We start from the raw sequence: 20,156 nt of genomic DNA, 5'->3' as shown, positions 1-20,156 counted from the left end.
CCCCCGAATAAATGTAATTTAGTGTTTGTTGTTGTTGCTGTGCAACCTTCTTTCCAGAATTATTGAGACCCATAGTGACGAGATGGGATGTTTTTACATATATATATATATATGTGTGTGTGTGTAGATATAAAACCACGCTTGATACAGCCGGGGGTCCTTTCGGGGATAATTTAGTATTAATTTAATGCCTTTTGTAAATTCCAGGTCCATCTCACTTTCAGTCCAGAGGTTTTGTGAGGCAATCTAGAACCGTTTCTCGGTCCGCGATGAAGGTCGAAATTCTGCCGGCCCTGGCCGACAACTACATGTACCTCGTCATCGACAGTGAGACGAAGGAAGCAGCCATAGTGGATCCAGTTGAGCCCCAGAAGGCAAGCGGAGAACTTGTTTATCCTGTTCCGTGTGGCGCTGAATCCCATCCGTTGCTCAATCACAATGTCACTGAAGTGGATCAGAAGCAGACTGACTTGTCCAGTAAACCTCACGGGGGTCCATGTCAGTCGGGGCCAGGTGTATCATATGCAAAGTATGAGTTACGTCAAACTTGCAGAGATTATAAACTCGTGAACGGGACTTGGGCAGACGCCTGGTTTGGGCGGTTTTATGAATCGTACAGATCAGGCGGGTGCGAGGTTTACTGTGTCTTGGGGTTTGAGAACATCCAGAGATACCACTACCCCAACTGACACGCAGATCTGAGGGCGCGGGCCCTGAAAGATGTCAGTCCACTTTACCGTGTATCCTGTGAAGCCCTTTGAGACGTCTCCGAGACGTGATAAGGCGGCGTATCAAATGCAAGGATTGTTGTTGTTGTTGTTATTATAGTGCAGAAAGGATTGATTACATGGTGGTGGTGGGGGGGGTTTTGTATTTTCTCTTCCAGGTGGTAGACGCCGCCAAGAAGCACGGGGTTACGTTGACGACCATCCTCACCACTCATCACCACTGGTGGGTCTTTGTTTCGGGACGGACGTGTTTTGCAAACGGATCGAGAGCGAAACGGGATCTCACGCGCGCGCACACACACGCACACAATGCACACGTATGTGCAAACACCACCCCCCCCCCCCCCACCCCAGCACTAACTTCCCGCCTTTATGCTTTACCTTTCACACATGTCCTGCCCCTGTGCTCGCAGGGACCACGCCGGGGGCAATAAGAAGCTGGTAAAGTTGCTGCCGGATCTTAAAGTGTGCGGTGGTGACGATCGGATCACAGCTCTCAGTCAGCGAGTGACCCACAAGCACACATTCCAGGTGGTGTATCACAGCAGTTTGGGTTTCTACCGCGTCTTTCACAGCAACAGGGGAGTCTCGACCGGCTGGGAGCCCCCTAGCTTGGGGTTGTCCAGCGCTCCGAGACGCCGACCGGTGTGAAGGACGCTATATGAACGCAAGTTGTTGTTGCTGCTGCTGCTGTAGGGTTGGGGGTGGCCGGGAGAATAGATAGGTTTTAAGGTGGGTTTTGAAGGCGGGGAGGAGGGAGGGAGCAATTACAATGGGATCGCGTGTCCCAGGAAGATCGAACATTCCTCATCATTATGGCCCTCGAAATCACAGCTTCAGGATTTCAACAACAACAACAGGGCAGGGTCCCTCGGGGCAGGGCAGGGTCCCTCGGGCAGGGCAGGGTCCCTCGGGCAGGGCAGGGTCCCTCGGGGCAGGGCAGGGTCCCTCGGGCAGGGCAGGGTCCCTCGGGGCAGGGCAGGGTCCCTCAGGGCAGGGCCCCTGAGCCCTCGACAGTGGTCGCTAACCCGATGCCTTCCTCTGAGAGATGTTTAAAATCCTGCATTTGAGTGACAGCGAGTGAAACGCTTTGTTGAAGGGGAAACAATTCCCATCAACAGAAGCTGTGATTTCTGGCCTTGGCTGGCGCTGTTGGGACAACAGACAATGGCGCGGGTCGAGGCCAGTTCGAAAGCATTGCCATCGGCACCTCCTTAAGCGAGCGGTCATCGCGTAACTGAGCTACAGTACTCCGCCCTCCGATAAACTCCCTCCAGGGCTTGACTCTGAATCGATTCAGTCAACACAAATTCGGAAAAGTCGCTTGGCCGATTGTAGGAATGATTGATTCTGCTGAAAACACTAACCGCGGAAAATATGCTGAACCATTCAGGTTGGCTGTTTGAAAGTGAAATGCCTGTTCACCCCCTGCCACACGTCAGGACATGTCTGCTACTACGTGACCGAAGAGAACAGCAATGAACCACCAGCTGTATTCACTGGTGAGTGCAGCTCAAACCTCCTTTTCTGCAACCTGGAAAATAATAATAACCGATCGATTGCCGTGGTCTGTTCTGAGGTGTTTTAGTGTTTTCAGATTTTTTTTTTACAAAAAAACAAGTGTAATGCTCGGTTGAGTTAATTAATAATAATAATAATAATAATAATCCTTGCTTTTGACACAGCGTCTCAAAGCGCTTCACAGAATACACTCGCAAGTGAATTTACTGTCTATTTCATGGGGGAAACGTGGCAGCCAATTGCACACAGCTGTGTCGACACAAACAGTCGTGTATTGAGTGTCTAAGTTATTATTTATTAAAAGCGATCCGTCAATCGACTAATAACCGGGTTCCTACTGACAGCTGGTTAAACAGGCGTGTGTGTGGAGTAAGGAAACTTGCCTGGGTTTCACTCTGCCCGGGAATCGAACCCGGGTCCTGTCGCCTGTGAGGCGAGTGCTCTGACCACTGAGCCTCAGGGCTCCACATACATGAGTTTGTGAGGGCTGTTCAGGAGGCATTGGCTTATGTTGTTGTTGGACAAGGTTTAGGCAAAGGGCTAAAGTCGAAGCAGGGAGATTTTATATCTGTCCACAGATTTCCTTTCCCAGTGAAACATTAACCTAGTGATTTAAGTGTGTGTGTGTGTAGATATATATCTATCTATCTGTATATATGCCAGGTACACATCTCTGACTTGTTTAAACTGATCCACACTGAGAAAGAAACACATCAGCGACTTAATTAACAGCTTAGTGATTCACTCAGGCCTAGTAATCACCCTGAATGCGCAGGATTGGTAACCCAGAGGCTGGCTTTCCCCCCAGGCGACACGCTGTTTGTTGGCGGATGCGGAAAATTCTTCGAAGGGTCAGGAGAGGAGATGTACCGAGCGCTGATCGACATCCTGGGGACACTGCCCCCCGAGACCGTGAGTATAAACCTCTCCACAGTGTCCACTATCGGGACAACTCCCCGTTCGACAAGGACAGCAGCAATGACTTGCATCGGATTCCCCCCTCTCCCTTTTCCCCCCCGAAAAACCAAACCCTAACATTTTTGGGTTCTTTAGGAAGTAACCCGCGGATTTGCCGCCCCGTTACGTTTCCGAAGCGATCACGGCTGCGGTGAGGTGACTGACGCGATTCCATGATTGTTTCTAACGTTCTCTTGGTCTCTGATTCCCCAGAGGGTGTACTGCGGGCACGAGTACACCATCAACAACCTGAAGTTCGCCCTAACCGTTGAGCCGGACAATGAGGCCATCAAACAGAAGTTAGCCTGGGCCAAGGTAGGCAAAGCCGCTTGTTTGCTGGTTATTTTATTCCTGTTTGTAAAACGTGGGGGAGGCCGAGTGGGGTTAGATGTCGTGAAATTTGAACTTCGACCCTTCAAAAGGTGGTGATAATTTACAATGTCCAATAAGTCTCAAAGACGTGATGATAAATATGTTTTTTAGATCACAGGGCAGCTGAACAATAATCCTCTCTGGTCCCTGCCTACGGTGCATTGGCTCCACTTCGGCAGGGAAGTGGCTCACAGCGTTTAAACCGGTGTTAGTGGTTTGGACAATGTGATGTCTGAGCGTCTCTTCCTTTCCCCCCACCCCCCCCTCACCCTCCTAGGAACGCTATGATCTCGGGGAACCTACTATCCCGTCCACCATCGGAGAGGAGTTCACATACAACCCCTTCATGAGAGTCAGGTACAGCCGAGGAAATGTTGTTTGTTTCAAGAACAAATTAGATCGATTTCTGCTAGAAAATAATATCTGAGACTAACGCAGTGTACAGTTTAGGGCATGACATGTCAACGACGGCCAGGGATGGCGGGATGGGCGGCAAACTAGATGGACCTTGGCCTTCTTTCTCCTAGCAAATTCTTATGTTCTTACAAGCGACCTCCCCACCATCAGCCCCCGTCCCTCACATCCTCCGCCCCAGCATCAGAGGCCGCACTTTCATCCACTGCGCCCCAAAAACTCTGGAACACTCTCCTTCAATCCCTCCCCCTTGCCCCCCCTCTCCCCTTCTTCAAGTCCTGCCTGAAAACCTTCCTTTACAGTCACCTGCCCCACCGGCTCGGAGTCAGGCTCCGCTGCTGTTAAATGCTCTGAAACACAGCTCCTGTGTTGTTGTCGTTGTTGCGCAGGTGCCTTAAGAAATAACACACATTACAAACATTCACTTTGAACATACACACACACACATACACACAACACGTGCGTACATACATAAACACGCACGCGGTCTCTCACTGAGATCTGGATTTCGAGAGATTTTTTACAGTTGAGGATTGTGGTGATACATTCAGAATTGTTCTCTCCGAGGCTTTAATTCTATCTTAGCCGCACAAACTTATCGACCAGTAATTTGTGTCCTCGTTGCATTTGATGTGTTTTGCTGTCTGCAGAGAGACATCGGTGCAGAAACACGCTGGACAGAAAGATGCCGTTAACACCATGGACGCCATCAGGAGAGAGAAGGATGGATTTAAAGTGCCGAAAGACTAACCTCCGACCCAGCGTTTCACACGGACTCACAAGCAAGCTCCCGACACCCCTGTAGTAACAGCAGAGAACAGCAACGCAAGTATTCAGTAATAAACACACAGGTCTAAAAAAACAAAACTCGTTTAGCTTTGCAAAGAGAGTGTGTAGAAAACTCTTATGTGGGAATGACTTGTAAGATTTTCGCTGTGGATTCGCTGGTGTCTAATATGTTGATTTCCCTCCCTCAAGTCTCCCAATCGTGGTCTCGGGATTGTTTGTTGCTAACACTGGGTTTGTACAGAGGAACAGGAGGCGGAGGCCATTCAGCCCCTCAACCCTGTTCCGCCATTCTGTTAGATCGTGGCTGATCTGTAGCTCAACTCCAATTATTTTGGCTAATTCTTAATGATTGTGCAGCCTGCCCCTGTCCCATTTGGATTATTATTGGTCAATTTGATCCGTTCAAAAGAACCCAAAGCCTGGCTATTTCCCTTTCCACCTGGAGGAATTAACTAGCGGCAAACACAGGGGAAAGAAAAGAAGGTTTTTGTCCTGAGAGTGACTTACAGGTGAAGCAGCAACAATAACCACCACAACAAATTACAGGCTGATTGTGAAACCTGCGCTTTCTGTCTTGATGAAATCCCAAACTTGCTCCCAAACCCGTTTGTTTATTTCTGAAGTGTTTTGCAGAAAGAGGAAGCACTTTATGCCGTAAGCACTTTCCAGGCGCTGTGACGATCTCTAAACGTAGACGGTACTAAAGGTGAACGGGGGAAACTACTGAACACTAACATTGTGACGAGGAGAGTGTCTGGTGATGCGGAATAAATTGCATTAGGGCCTCTTAATATAAACCATCTCTGACACCCGTGTATATAGCAATTGGGTGTCAATCCCCTTTGCAGTGCAGTATGTCCCGTGAAGGGCTTTGAGATGTCTAAACGACGTGATGAGGCGCTATATCAAATGCAAGGATTATTATAATTATTATTATTAATAGGCCTGATGATGAATCTGTACCCAGAGACCTGTGCGCTCAGACTTGTTCACATTTATTCCATAACCTGCATCTAAAACCGACCCGAGAGAAGAGATTGTTGCTTCCTCACCTCTGTTCCTGAAGTTCCGTGCTGCCCGCCGGCTGTGTTAACGCTGCTGCTTGTTGTACTCCTGTCTCCTGTTAATTAATGATCTTTTAGAGAAAGCGTCTATTTTTAAGTTATTTAGAGTATATAATTTGACCAAATAAAATGGCTTTTACGGCATTTACTGCATGTCGTGTTTGTTTGTCTCTCCATTCATCACAATATTGGGCATTTTCGCAGCTCCCGGCTTTCAAGACGGTTTTTGTTTTTTTTATTTTTTTAAAAGAAAAAGAAACTTGTCGTCAAGTGCAAGACGTGGGTTTATATCTGTGCATCTCACCCTGACCCCAACCCCCAGCTCAGGCCGTGGGACGTCCTCCCGGTGTGAAAGGCGCCGTGTAAGTGTAATCTGTTGTTGTTGATCTATACTAAACTGTATGAGGCAGGTCCTGAGGCAGAGACTATCGGTGTTTGTGTACAGGGAGAGAGGGCAAATCGTAAAGAGTCATCGCAGCTGCTCTGTGCCAGTCAACGCAGGGGACGTTGGCAGATTTGCCCGCGATCCGCACTGAGTTGTGAGGACATTTGAAAGAGAATGTCGGAAGGGGACAAAGGAGGAACCCAATGGGTTTGACCTGCACAACTACTTTCGCAAAAGCATTACAAGTTGCCCCTGAACCAAGCGAATGGGCTGGAAAATAACTTAGGAAAAGAGCTCACCAGCCAGATTATTATATTATAAATTATTAATATAGTGCAATAATGCGATTTAGTTTGTATAGGTTCTCTGTGTGTCCTGGCAGGCAATCACCCAGATATAAATTGTTTCACACACAAAATACGCAGTCAATCGACTACACAGTATATTCTGTGAAGCGCTTTGAGATATCTCAATGACGTGATAAGGCGCTGTATCAAACGCAAGGATTATTATTAGTATTATTCACTTCATGGCTGTTTGTGGGACATTGCTACGTGCAAATTGGTCGCCGTGTATCTCTACAAAACAAAAGGGGTAATTATTGCTAATAGGAGTCATTTGAAAAAAACTAAGAATGTTAATGTTGTCAGGATCTCACTGTCTGTGCAACGTTTAGTTTTCTCGTATCCGCCATTAATCAGCGAAATGTTAATTACGCTATTTCTAATCGCTGCGCTAATTATTTAATTAGAATATCGTTTCGCATCGGTCCCGACATTTGAATTTGAGAGGCTGTTGTTTGGAGCGCGAATCATCTATCTTTCTGGTTCCTGGGAGAGAGAATTTGCGGCAAGAGAGAATGACTTGTGTTTTTTTTTGTGCTGGTAAATGGTTCGTTACCTGTGTTTGGATTATCCGCTGATTGTTGTGTAAAATTCTAACTATGTTAAATCATGATTTGCATGTTTGAGAATCTGGTTGATTCTGCATCAATAAAGTACGGGAATCTGGACTTAACCTTTAATACTAAAACCTGTCTTTTTAAACACTCTGACCGAGACTTTGGCGGCTTCTCTCCGGCCTCACTGCTCGAGGTACTGTTCCGTCTCTGTCACATGTGTTTTTAAAATCTTTTGCTAAGCGAAAGGTCCTACATAAATCCGTTGTGTTAATAATATTAATATTTTTATTTGATGCAGCGCCTGATCACGTCGTTGAGACGTCTCAAAGCACTTCACAGAATATACTGTAAAGTGTAGTGACTGTGTATTTGCGGCAGCCAATTGCGCACAGCAGCGTCTGTCCCCGCAAACAGTCGTGGATTGAGTGAGCAAATTATTGATTTTTTACATTTTTTTGCAAAGGGGATTATTGTTGACGTGTGTGTGCGGTTTCTTGCAGTCTTTTTTTTAAAAAAATTTTTCCACGGCTCTGTAATCCCTGAACAGTGGAAAGCCTCAGGATTCCGGGTCAGTGTTCCAGGTTTGGCGGAGGTCGACTCGACAAACTATGAAGCGCTAACGCAGAATTCCTTCCATCCCGAAAGGCTTGAATGCGTCTGTTTGCTCCTGTGGGAGATTCTCTGATTAATTAACATTTCAGCACAGGACCCGGTGTTAATCGTCTACCTGGGACGTCATGCAGCAGATGTGAGCGTTAACGATTAACCTGCTGTACTGTAACAGGATAATGATGTGCTATGAATATAGGAATGGCACCGTGTGACTTTAAATGATCTGAAGCTGGGGCTGAACGCTCCCGTAGCTCATTAGGCTTTAATTAGTTTTATTTGGTAATTAATGTATTGTGCTCTCAATGCATTGGAAGTGGCTGCAGTACACACAGCGCCAGGTGAGATGTGTGATTGAGCACCTTTCACATCAGGAGGACATCAATTGTGGCTTTGGCACCTTTGCTGGCGGTGGGAAACGAGGGCAGAGTCAGAGTGGGGAAAGTGGGGTCTTGAGACAGACCTCGAACGAGGTTGACGTGGGGGCGCACACTGCGGAGTCCTGTTGCGCTTTTCGGAATCCACTCCGTTTGCAGCCAACAAGAGAGACCGAAAACGATTCCGGGGTCAAAAGATAAACGTCCAGTTCCTTTAGGGCCTTCTTCGAAGCTCAAATTCACAGAAACGAAAGGGGACAAAAAATGTATTCTGTATTTTCAAGAGGAATCGGCATTAAAACCTGAATGAAGCTGTGGGGACAAGTGTTGAGTCTGGAATGGATGGCCGGGTACTGTGTCCTCTAGTGGGTTGATTGAGAACTGATCTTCCAGGCGAGTCAGAGGCGACAGCCACCAACAAGGGCGTAACTAAGCACAAATTTTATCAAACAGACTCGTTGGGAGACTCTGAAACTGGCGCTTCTCCTGATCTCAGGAGAGCTCAGAGGGCAGTGCAGTTTGACTGGGAAAGTGATTTCAGATCAGGCCACGGAAGTGAATGGCAAACAACTCAAACTTGTTTCACCTGAAACACGACTGCATTAATATTTATATTTTGAATCGCAGAGTGAGCCCCCGCAGCCCGATTCGCACTGCCTCCAGCACCAAACGGGAAAGTGCTGCTGTGAGTCTGGCAACAGCAGAAAGAAAAACCCGGAACGTTAACTTCAGTCTATTGGCTTTATTGCTCAAAGCAATGTTGCATTGGCTGTAACTTGAGATAAAACTCTGTGGCTCTGCCCCCATTGTGTATCTGCTCAGTGCAGCAACGTTCGCTCGAAGGTTTGACTGTTGGGCGTTGTGCAGTAAATAGATTAAATCTTCAGGCCGGGTTTACAGCTGTGGATCCAATGTCACGTAACCTACCCGATTTAAGCTGCTTCCCTTGTGAGTTAATGACCTTCTGCAAGTTAAGTTACAAACTCAAGTGTGGGTTCAGTGCGCATAATCTTCAAGTTTTCCATTGACCAATAATTGGAAGCTTTATTTTGAAAATCACACATTCCCTTTACAAAATGACACAATGTTCTGTACAAGGGCACCAGAAACCCCAGCGTACTCTCCGAACAAACATAAAGGAGCAGCTTCCTTTATTATCATAATAATCTTTACATTTAATAGGACCTCTGACATCAATCAGGAGGACATCTCAAAGCGCTTCACAGGATTTTATTGTAAAGTGTAATAACAACAATAATAATGTTTACATTTGCTACAGTCCCTTTTTACGTCCCAAAGTGCTTTTCATGACTTCTCTTTTGTTTCTTAACTGAAAGGACGGAGGAAAATCAAGTGAAGCTTCAAGTTTTCCTTAAAGTTTCCAATTTCTCTCACTCTTTCTTCGCTTGCGTTTAGAAATGTCAGTTTGTGCTGTGACTCAGCATTGAAGGCGAATCAGAGCAGTGAGTGAAAACCAGACGGAGGGTTCCACCTCCACCTACATTTGTAATCAACACATCATCAAACCCATCTCCATTAACGCCTCGCTCTCCACAGGATCATCCCTGTTGGGTATTTGAAATGGTGCTCAGTCAGCGAGCGAGGAAACCCTCCTTGATGGGTCCTCATGTCACCTCCCAGACCTGGTGGAATCGGTTGAGCGGGCTGACAGGCCACTTCTCGATGCTCCAGGCAGTCGATGGGGATGGGCCAGTTGGAGACCCCGGTGTTTAGAGTTTTCACCATTTGATGTTGAGTGCACTGCTGGTTCTCTCCACCGCGTGATACTGTGTGTGCAGCGACTTCTCAATGCTGTTGGAGTCGCTGTGGTTTAGCCACTGATGGTAAAGTTCCTGAACGCGCTGGTTGACCTCAGGCGCCTGAACCTTTACATTCGAGTACAGTTCCTCCACTTGTTGCAGCAGGTCCTTGCTGGCCTTGGGCCCCTCTGCTCGGATTTGCCCTCCGCCGTTCAGGCAACCTGCGGTGACCGTTCGGGAGATGTCAAATGGTTAGTGGCTGATTTTCAACAGCAACGTGAACTTTAGTAAAATGATAACCCGCTATCATCGGGCGACATATCTGAACTAAAGTGGGTTTAGATTTTTAGAATAAGCTTTCCTGAAAACTTCTTCTAAAAGTCTAAAGTGTGTGAAAAAAAGTTCCTCTCGACTTTTCTTATTGTTCCCACATTGTTAAAACTTGTGTTAACCTTTTAATTTTGAATGGGATCACTCACTCCCCTTCATTAGGTTGAAATCCTGCCATATTACAACAACAAGCACAACAACTTGCATTTATATAACCCCCCCTCATGCAGGGTAAGGGTCCCAGAGAGCTTTATCAGTAAAAGTCTAATCATGGTTATCTAGCTCTGCTCTGAAATGAATTAGCAAAACACCCGAGAGACAACCTCAGTCCTAAAGGACCACATATTTCTGACAGGAGCACATTAATGGATGTTTAAACAATGAGCTCTGTTGAGAAGGAAACAGATAACATTTCCTGGTCTACCCTTTCACCCAAACCTTTTTTTTAAAAACTCCTACCTGATGGACAAGCCATAACCTCCACATAATGATACGTCAACTTGCCGCGTTTCAGCTTCTGCACCAGATTCTGAATGTTCCGGAAGCCGTACGCTAGCGCGAAGCGAAGGACGGCGGCTCCGTCCTTTTCCAGGGTCACTTCCTGGAAATCTCTGTTCCTGTGAGTGCAACGGAGGCCGGCAGTCAGCATTCACACTCCACAGCAAACAGGAGGCGGCGAGTGAAACGGTACAAAAATATAATAATAATAATGATATTCCTTGCGTATGATGTAAGCCCCTTAATACTGGGCACTATATCAAACACAAGGATTTATGAAGGATTATTATTATCTTACTGCAATGACAATGTAAGGACCAGCCCAGGGTGTGAGGCGAAGGGAGTTTAGTATTATACACATCTCTGTGGAGGGGATCCTGAGGTTTTCAGCAAAAGCTCGACATTTCAGAGCTCGTCGTCTGAAGCCACCAACCTGAGGGTTTTGTAAGTAACTTCATGCACTTCTGTGGCAAACAGCTCCTTGGCGGCGTGTGTGAAAATGTGCTCCAAATACCCCCCCGAGCCCCCGCCAGAATGACCAATCATCTCCTCCTCAGTTTCACTATCAAACCTAAAGGGAGACAGGACATGGCAGTCAATTCACAACTTCCCAAACAACAGGGATATTATTCCAAAGTCCGTCACACAGCGACAGCATTGCAGCAGCTGTTCTGCACAGGCCCTGACCGACCCATAAATATAAATACAAAGCTAGTGTCCAACTGCCCACTGGCATTTTCCCGGTCTCCAATACACTGACCGGCTCAGCCCCTTCCCTTTCCATGCCGCAGAATGAAACACGAGCTGAGCTGCTGAACTATCTTCAGTGCAGAATTCCTAAACACTTCACATAATACTTTTTAAGACATTTGCAATCGTGACAAGCATTCGCTTGAGTGAAATCTGGGGGTCATTTAAAGAGCTGGACAATTTAGCTGCAATGGAGGTGTTTTTCTCGTATGTCCTTTGAAGGTACCACACCCACAGCCTCCTCAAGTATCTACATCACTATCTGGGCTCTCCCCAAAATAACAGCCAAATAACCACAATATCAGCAGTAACAGGAGTATGGCCGATACACTTCATTAACTCCAGGAAGTTGTAGTTTCCTCACCCACGTAGTCCTGAATCACTTCCATTCTCACAATGCAGTAATTGTGCGGTTACAGGGAGCAAGTGAACTCTTGGCCAGATTTTACAGGGTGGTTTTTGCAGAGAGAGGAATCTTAAAAGGGTGAAAATGAAGCGATGGATTTTACTGATTAACTACTGCTTCTCACACCAAAGGAGGTGCACAGAATTTGACATATAGAACTAGATGTGTTGCAATAAATACACCGAAAGGGCAGACGTCACTGTTGTGTTGGAGACTAGTTGTGCAAATCCTGTTAGCATCTGACTAAGGAACGAGGAGACTCGCACACACACCCACACGCACACAGCGAGGCAATGATTCTAGCTGAGATCTCTGAAGCAGACAGGATCTTTGTGTACTGTTCCAGTCTGAGAAATGTCCCCCACCGTTCCTCCACTCCAGCCACACACTGAAGAGGTTCAGAGGCGAAGTGGTGTAACCCGCAGGTACATAGACACCTTGCACACCATTTGCCACGCAGCTTTCCTGTTCGTTTTCGCAGCCTAAACACTGACCAGATAAGATCTGGAAAAGTACGTCTCATTTAGCTTACAGGAAACTGTAAATATCCTGTCTCTGGATATGAAAATCTGAGCCTGTGCAACTCTGCAAGTCAAACAAATTCTGTGCTCCTAACACAGCTGTGGAGAATGAAATAGATTCAGATTTGGAACAGGACACAGAAACATAGGAACAGAAGGAAGCCATTCAGGCCCTCGAACCTGTTCCACCATTCTAAAAGATCACGGCTGATCTGTACCTCAAGTCCAATTCCTCACTCTTGCCCCGTATCCCCTGATCTAACATATATCTATCCACCTCAGTCTTGAAGATGTGAATGGATCCAGCATCATGCAGAATGTATACAGACATTTACAGCGCTCTCTCAGCTCTCCGTGACTCAGGCAGTGCAGAGGATTGATGCACCACAACACTTCACTGTAGAATTGGGAGGAGGTGAGTCCACACCCAGCAGTGCAGAGGTCTCCTAATCTATGATGTACAGGTGAGAGCAGACGCAATGCCAATCCCTTGCTGTGGAAAGAAAACTAGGGCGTAAGTTACCCTGAGAACCTCCAGTGACCGGGTCAGATAGACCCGAGTTGAGTTGATCCCTTCAACAGCGAGGAGAGATCCCGAACAGACGGATTTGAAGTTTGCACAAGCATTTTTTTAACAAAAAAAAAGGACAACACTCAGTGCAGTAAACGATCATTGCTGCATGTAAACCCCACCTGTCCCGAGGGAGAGATAGTGTGTCTCAGTCTTGGTTCTGGACTCACATTGAATCTAGTGGCACCGGGTCCACGTTGGACAGAGAGACTCCCTCCTTCTCCAGCATCTTCAAGACCTCACCTTCAATAACAGGGAGATTCCATTGTTAAGTCAAGTGGAACTTACAGGAGGAGGTAATCTACGCAGGGCAAGGAATGGGGCAACGGGGCTAAGAACGAGGCCAATGAAGGGTGAGTTTCACAAAACCAAACTAGAACATTGGCTTTGGACCATTTTGAGGTTAGGACAACATTTTTTTTCCAACCTCTCATTGTTAGGGAGTAATTCCTATTAAGTCTTCAAAAGGGGACCAGATAAAGACCTGAGAAGGAGTAACAGGTGGATGAGGAGAGATAAGGTGGTAAGGTAAGTGGGACTGAACGATTCGCTCTTTAAAAGAGGCAGCACAGACACGCTGGGCCGAATGGCCTCCCTCTGTGCTGTAAATGTCTCTGGTTGTGTACACGGGGAGTGACTAGGGTTTTTTGTTGCAGTGCAATGGTGGCTTCGAGCTTTCCTCACCCGATGTGATCACGCAGTCCACATCTCTCGTGTTGTACTCGGTGTTGAAGAAATCGGGCCTTGAAGCCTCTAGTTTTTTGTCGTAACAGGGCATCACCGTCACGTGGTAGACCTGATCCGCGGTGGTGGCCTGCAGCCCGAAACAGATCAGAATATTACATATTCACAGTCACTTTGACTCTTTATCTTCCCATAAACAGTAACCGCTTCAGAAAAAACTTCTTACATCGCACAACATGCCACCACCATTCCCTCACCAAACACACACACACGGAGAGAAAAACAGCTACACAAAGATACAGATCAGCCATGAATGGTGGAACAGGCTTGAGGGATTGAATGTCCGCCCCCTGTTCCTATGTTTCTATATTAAGATAAGAGTCCAGTTTTACCAGACCCAACATGTGTGACTCTCACTTTGACAGTCAGATCTTTGACTTGACGGCCCGGTACTTAAACATGTGCTTGTGCTGGTTTATACGATGGCTTGTGAGATTCCAAGCCTCTAGGGTGACATTATAAACCCACTGAAGCACTTCACTGTGTACCTGCTGCTTAGCAAAGTAGTCCTTGACCAGAGAACCCATGACCTGCTGAGGGGACCTTGTGGTGCTGATGTAGGGGATGATGTAACTGCCGTGGGTTTTCTCTGCGTAACAAATCCAACCTGTAAAAAGCAAAGTGTCTGATTTAAGTGGATCAACAACAACACGATTAAATTTGTGTAGCAAGTGAGTGACCGCTGGCAATCGAAACGATCCAAAACAGAGAAAACGTAAACATTGATTTTATCTATTAAAAATAACAACTGAAAAATGGCAACTCTAAGGGAGATGGAGAATGCCAATACATAGGAACAGGAGGAGGCCATTCAGCCCCTTGAACCTATTCCGTAATTCTATAAGATCATGGCTGATCTGTACCTTGAATCCAATTACCCGCCTTTGCCCCATATCCCTTGATACCCGGACCTAACAAACATCTGTCTGGCTGGTTGGTACTGATCAGTGAGATACAGGAGTCAGTGTGAATACCTGGGCAGGCGGAGGCCAGCATTGGCAGGGCTTTGTTGTCCTGATTGTGGCTACGGAATCGCTGCACAAACTCGCGCTGACTCTCCAGCAGGCTGAAGTTCCTCGAGAAGGTTGTGTCAAACACGGAGTGAACACCTGAGCAAGCGCATGAACAGCAAGAGGAGAGTTAGAGAAATCCCCAATCACATCTGACATCAGTAACTCCATTACACTCACTCACCCGGGTCCAGCATCCTTCAGCTAGCTCCCTCCCTGTGGGCAGACCTTATCTGCTCCTTTCTGAATATCTAGGACAGCACAGCTGTAATCAGACTCGCTGGATACAGTAGGTACTGCTCACTGGAGTCCTATATAGCGAGTCCGGATTTCAGCTTTGATGCCCTCTAGCCCTGAATGTCCAAACGCAATGCTAAAACTGTTTAGCACTAAGATTTAGAACCAAAGTGATAGTGTGAAATGTTCCCTTACCTCCCCCTGTCCCCTCACCACCACCCCCCACACCCCCCATCCCCAGAACTGAAACAGCCCCTTGTAAATGCTGGAACCGTTCCACCGGCTCACCTAGGTTTTTGAAGAATGCGGTCAGTCTCCGGGCTGTGTCTGTGATGCCGAGGTTATACTTAGCCGCCAAAGATGCTCTGGACTGTGGGGAAACCGACACCACCACCAGCTTCTGGTGCTGAGAACCTGTCACCTGAACAGTGAAACAATGTGAGGCTCAGAGGAGGATTCAATCTAAACAGTGACCAAGACTCAGGTTCTTTACCCCTTTGCTTTCTGCTGTATCAGCCGCTGATCAAATTCTCTTCTTGGTTCTTACAATTTATGGCTAATCTACAGGAGCAAGAACAGGTCATTTAGACCATTTAATTAATTATTACCTCATGGCCGATCTTTCAATCCCATTTCTTGATCTTTTCTTCACATCTTTTAATTCTCTACTCCCCAGCCATCTAATCCCTCTTACAATCCCAATCGACTCTGTCCTGGTCTTGTGTACCGATCTCACCAATTCCCTGCAAATACTTTATACTTGATTGTCTCCCATTTCCCAGCTTCTTAAGAACAACTACGGCTTCCTAAGCCTCAGTGCCTTTGAGCCAGAAAGCTGTGGTGAAGATATGTCATCAAAGATCCCATGGCCACAATTCTAAAAAAAAAGGGAGTTTCCCTCTCGCGGCGTCCGGCCAACAATCCCCCAAATACATCTGGTTATTCATATCTTGGCTATTCGTGGGCCATGGAACGAAATTCACCAAACTTTCCAGTGATTCCTGTGAAGGCCTTTGGGATGTCGTCCCAATGTGAAAAGGCTGACAACCTATTTGTATTAATCACTCTGAGCTCACTGATCTAAGCCGGCAGAACTTTGGCAACGTCTCTCTCAGGTTTGGTAAATATAAAGACAATGTAGGTACTGAGATCGGAAAGCGAGAGGGAGGCCTTACTTTGTTTTCATTCAGGACCTTGTACAGTTCCTCGTGGCTTTGTTGGATGATCAATACACTTTCTGCTGACGTAATGCAGCCACTGCATGCTAAGCAGTCGTTCAGTGTGATCTTTGCTTTCTCAAGTTTCTGAAACCCTCCATCCTGCAATGAAAAATAAATATGGATAAATGCACAGAAAACGTTCATAGATAATAATAATAATTGCATTTCATATAGCGCCGTATCACATCTTTGAGACGTCTCAAACCGCTTCACAGATTATACTGTAAAGTGAATTGACTCAGGAAGTTCAAACTAAGAAGTTGCAGAGGCTCAGTACTGTGAAATTTGCAAATTAATGATCTCAGCTTTTAAAAAACTATATCCCTCTTGGAATCACGTGTAATCCGTCAAAGCAAAAATTAAATGATAAATTTTGCTCTGAGCAAACAGTAACTCTTTAGTTTAGTTATAACAGTTTCCATCGTCATTGTCCAAAGGAGTGCCAAAGCATTAACTTAGGAAATCTATTCCCCCCAATCGTTTTCCAAAAAGTTCTGGTTTCTGTCAATGCAACTAGCAATTCTCAAAGCAGCAGAATAAATGTGTTGGTTTCTTACCAGGTTCATCTGCACATAACTACCGTCGTCTTCAATCCTGATGATGCCGGAGGATTTCCCTGGCTTCTTCTCAACTTTCACTGGTTTTACGCATTCCTACAAAAACCAAAGGAACTTTGTCACGAGGCTCTGTTTGTACACAGGACTCTCCCGTTTGCCAACAAATCCAGAGTCACTTGATAGCTCCTGCATCCATGCTCTGTCGCCGACTAGTTCTGCGAGTGCAGGAGGACTGCAGTGGAGCCTAAGGGCAGTGAGTGGAGGATGAGATTTTACAATACTCGGAGTGTAATATTTTCTCCAAATAAAGCGCAGGAATTATTGAAGACCCCAGGAATATCAGGACGTGTTGAGGAATTTTTGTATTTGATTACACAATTGATAAAGGGGCCCCACTGACGTCACAATGTATGTGTAAATGATCTGAATGCACGAAAGTGTAATGAAGTTGTAAACAGCAGCCTGTAGATATGAACGATTTACTACTCACTGTAGTAGGCAGTTACAGAATTCAATTCCTGTTTGAAAGTGTTATGTGCAAATAGCGAAACTGTAAACAAAACTGGTGATTCAATGAATCATGTTGGGATTAACATTGCACGTCAACCTCAGACTTTGTCCATCTCACTAAGATTGTGATCAGCTCCCCAACATGAAAACACATCTACAAACAATGATCTGGAGGAAGTATTGTTTCGAATCGAGGGACTGCTGCACATTACTACAAAACAAAGATTAATCCCGCACATTATTTTCCAGATCAATAAAATCACTTGAAGCAGTGGACCGTACCATGAGGCAGAAAGACTGAGAATTAACTGGGACTCTGTTCTCCAGTACAGCAAAAGAAATTCCCCCCCCAAGAGACTCGTAACGATTCTTACTCTTACCCCATTCAAGCAGTTAGCACACTTTTCCAGTTTCATATTGAGCAGAATAGCTTTACGTCAGATTAAGCACTTAAAATAACAAAACTGTTGCCCACCAACGGACAGAGCTGATAAAAGAAATGCTGTCTCGACTCTTGAAACCTGCGTCTGGAGAGTTGTGCAGTTGGACGTCTGTCACTGAACGCCCAGGAGGTGTGGCCAACCAAACCAACACAACAAACAGTACACCAGCCAGCCCCGCAAAGGAATGCAGTAGTTGGCAGAACTTTGATGGGCGTTCTGTTAATTGCAGACACAGGAGAGCATAAGTCCTCCTGACGTGAAAGGCGCTACATAAATAATAATAATCCTTGCATTTGATATAGCGCCTTATCATGCCGTTGAGACGTCTCAAAGCGTTTTACAGAATAGACTGTAAAGTGAATTGACTGTATATTCTGTGGCTGAAATACCCACAGAATGCAATTTGTTGTTGTGATGGTGATTTTCTGATACGTATAAAAAAATAACTATATTGAATACATTTATAAAATGCACCGTAACTTTTGAAGCAGAGAATAATGGATATCTAGAGTTCACTTCGAGGTGAATAAATAATTAAGGAATACCAAGATACCACACGGCAAGAGCACAATGCAACTTCACACCGATGTCTAAAATTGCTTCGAGTTAATAACATATTCTGGGAAATGTTCTGGGGGACTTTTTTTGCACAACATTTCTGCACTTGGCCTAAACTGAAGGACGCCAACAACAATCAGGTTTTCCCCCCCATTAGCATCATCATAGATCAGGACACACCGTAGACTCGGCATAGAGCAAAACCGCTTCCACTGTGTCCACAAAATGCGCAATGTACCAACTTTAGAAGACGATTAACAACAAGAAGATTACATGTGTGTAGCGCCTTTCACGTCGGGAGGACGTCCCAAGGTGCTGGGCAGTGACAGCATTTCAGACCCGAGCTGGGGGGGAGGGAGAAGGGAGGGGAGGGTGGTGAGCCAGGCTGGGCAGTGCTGTCATCAGCGGTGAGTGCCCTGGAATACTGCGGACCTCAGGAACCTCAGGAACCAGACTATCGAGACTGTCAGGGAGGGTTGACTCGATTCAACTTGGATTTATATAGCGCCCTCCACGCCGGACGGTGTCTCAGAGCGCTTCACAGTCACGGATCCCTGGACCGAGCCGGGGGGAGGGGGGGGAAGATGACCAAAGGTGCGGTCGAAGAGAAAGGTCTTCAGCAGAGACCTGAAAACAGGAAGAGAGGGAGCGAGACGAAGGGAGTGCGGAAGGCAGTTCCAGAGCCTCGGGGGGTAGTGGCTGAAGCCACGGACTCTTGAGCGTGGAGCGGAGGATTCGGGGGACGAGGAGGAGGCCAGACCCGGGGGAGCGAAGGCAACGAAGGGTCGTGGACCCGAAACGTCGACTCACTTTCCTCTCTCCGTAGATGCTGCCTGACCGGCCGAGTGTCCCCCTCCGCCCCCCCACCCGGCTTTCACAGTGTGTCCCCGCGAAGCGCTTCCAGACGTCTCGACGACGTGCGTGACCAGGCGCCGGGTCATTACTGTCGCTGTCACTGTGATTGGCCGTGCGCTTGTCCTGCGCTCCCCCCACCCCCACCCCCGGCCCCACCAGTCCCCACCCCCCACCCCCACCCCCGCCCCACCAGTCCCCACCCCCGGCTCCTGACTCACACCGACCGGTGTTCATAGTGGAATTACAGCCAAGAGTGAACCGCAGGCCGGTCACCAGGGGCAACAGGACATCCCATGACCAGCCCTCCCCCTCCCCCCTCAGCCCCCCCCCTCTCTCCCCTCCCCCAAGCCCTCCCTCCCCCCCAGGCCTTCCCCCCCTCTCCCTCTCCCTCTCCCCCTCCCTCCCCCCCAGCCCCCCCCAGCCCCCCCTCTCACTCCCCCCTCCCCCCAGCCCCCCACTCTCCCCCTCCCCCCTCCCCCCAGCCCCCCTTCTCTCCCCCCCCAGCCCCCCTCCCCCCAGGCCCCCCTCTCCTCTCCCCCAGCCCCCCCTCTCCCCTCCCCCAGCCCCCCCTCCCCTCCCCCAGCCCCCCCTCTCCTCTCCCCCAGCCCCCCCTCTCCCCTCACCCCTCCCCCCAGCCCCCTCTCCCCTCCCCCCAGCCCCCCCCCGGGTTACCAGCGGGTGATGTACCTGAGACGGGATAATGAAATCATCCAAATCCGTCAGCCGCAGAATTCCGCTCAACTGCGCCGCCATTTTGGTTTCCAGTGGCCGCGTCGCAAAACAAACTCACAGCCCCCGGAGGGGGGGGAAGTGGCCCGTTTTACGGCAGTGAGGCCGCTTTACGGCAGTGAGGCCCCCGCTTTACGGCAGTGAGGCCGGCCCGCTTTAGCGGCGTCCTCCACCAACAGCCCATGGATTGAAGTGACCAATTTATTATTGTGAGTGTGGAGTGTGTGTGTGGGGTGTGAGTGTGTGTGGGGGGTGTGAGTGTGTGTGTGTGGGGTGTGAGTGTGTGTGTGGGGGGTGTGAGTGTGTGTGGGGGGTGTGAGTGTGTGTGGGGGGTGTGAGT

At 47.6% G+C, this 20,156-nt stretch overlaps 2 protein-coding genes across 3 annotated transcripts; one reads left to right on the top strand and one right to left on the bottom strand.

Moving 5' to 3' along the window:
* Nucleotides 1-207: 207 nt before the first annotated feature.
* On the top strand, nucleotides 208-5,996 carry hagh (hydroxyacylglutathione hydrolase; the record flags this gene model as incomplete). The annotated part of the gene is given in 8 exon segments (XM_042346265.1): nucleotides 208-374; nucleotides 887-951; nucleotides 1,142-1,259; nucleotides 2,122-2,230; nucleotides 3,058-3,161; nucleotides 3,420-3,521; nucleotides 3,856-3,935; nucleotides 4,643-5,996. Coding segments are annotated over 8 exon segments (783 nt in total). The 3' UTR covers nucleotides 4,743-5,996.
* Nucleotides 5,997-9,134: 3,138 nt separating this feature from the next.
* narfl (nuclear prelamin A recognition factor-like) lies at nucleotides 9,135-19,877 on the bottom strand. Of its 2 annotated transcripts, none has more exons than XM_042346262.1 (11): nucleotides 19,775-19,877; nucleotides 16,722-16,817; nucleotides 16,120-16,263; nucleotides 15,233-15,365; nucleotides 14,672-14,806; nucleotides 14,186-14,304; nucleotides 13,638-13,767; nucleotides 13,124-13,196; nucleotides 11,139-11,276; nucleotides 10,667-10,824; nucleotides 9,135-10,098 (listed from the first exon to the last, which is right to left on the bottom strand). In XM_042346262.1, exons 1-11 carry the CDS (start codon nucleotides 19,838-19,840, stop codon nucleotides 9,857-9,859), a joined length of 1,434 nt encoding a protein of 477 aa, XP_042202196.1. In that variant the 5' UTR covers nucleotides 19,841-19,877; the 3' UTR covers nucleotides 9,135-9,856. The 2 variants fall into 2 exon arrangements, with proteins under 2 accessions (XP_042202196.1, XP_042202197.1); XM_042346263.1 differs by lacking the exon at nucleotides 19,775-19,877 and adding an exon at nucleotides 17,612-17,847.
* Between the last annotated feature and the right edge of the window lie 279 nt (nucleotides 19,878-20,156).

The sequence above is a fragment of the Callorhinchus milii genome, unplaced genomic scaffold (assembly GCF_018977255.1).
Source record: "Callorhinchus milii isolate IMCB2004 unplaced genomic scaffold, IMCB_Cmil_1.0 Scaffold508, whole genome shotgun sequence".
Taxonomy (NCBI): Eukaryota; Metazoa; Chordata; class Chondrichthyes; order Chimaeriformes; family Callorhinchidae; genus Callorhinchus; species Callorhinchus milii.
This window is presented reverse-complemented; position numbering and strand designations above follow the sequence as displayed.

Bases quoted from the DNA above. Each gene is read 5' to 3' on its own strand.
- narfl (XM_042346262.1), bottom strand. From the start codon at position 19,840: ATGGCGGCGCAGTTGAGCGGAATTCTGCGGCTGACGGATTTGGATGAT. The intron at 14,305-14,671 runs GTATTCACACTG...TGCTTTTTACAG, and splicing joins GCTGGCCTCCGCCTGCCCAG to GTTGGATTTGTTACGCAGAG. The intron at 13,768-14,185 runs GTACACAGTGAA...TTCGGGCTGCAG, and splicing joins ACTACTTTGCTAAGCAGCAG to GCCACCACCGCGGATCAGGT.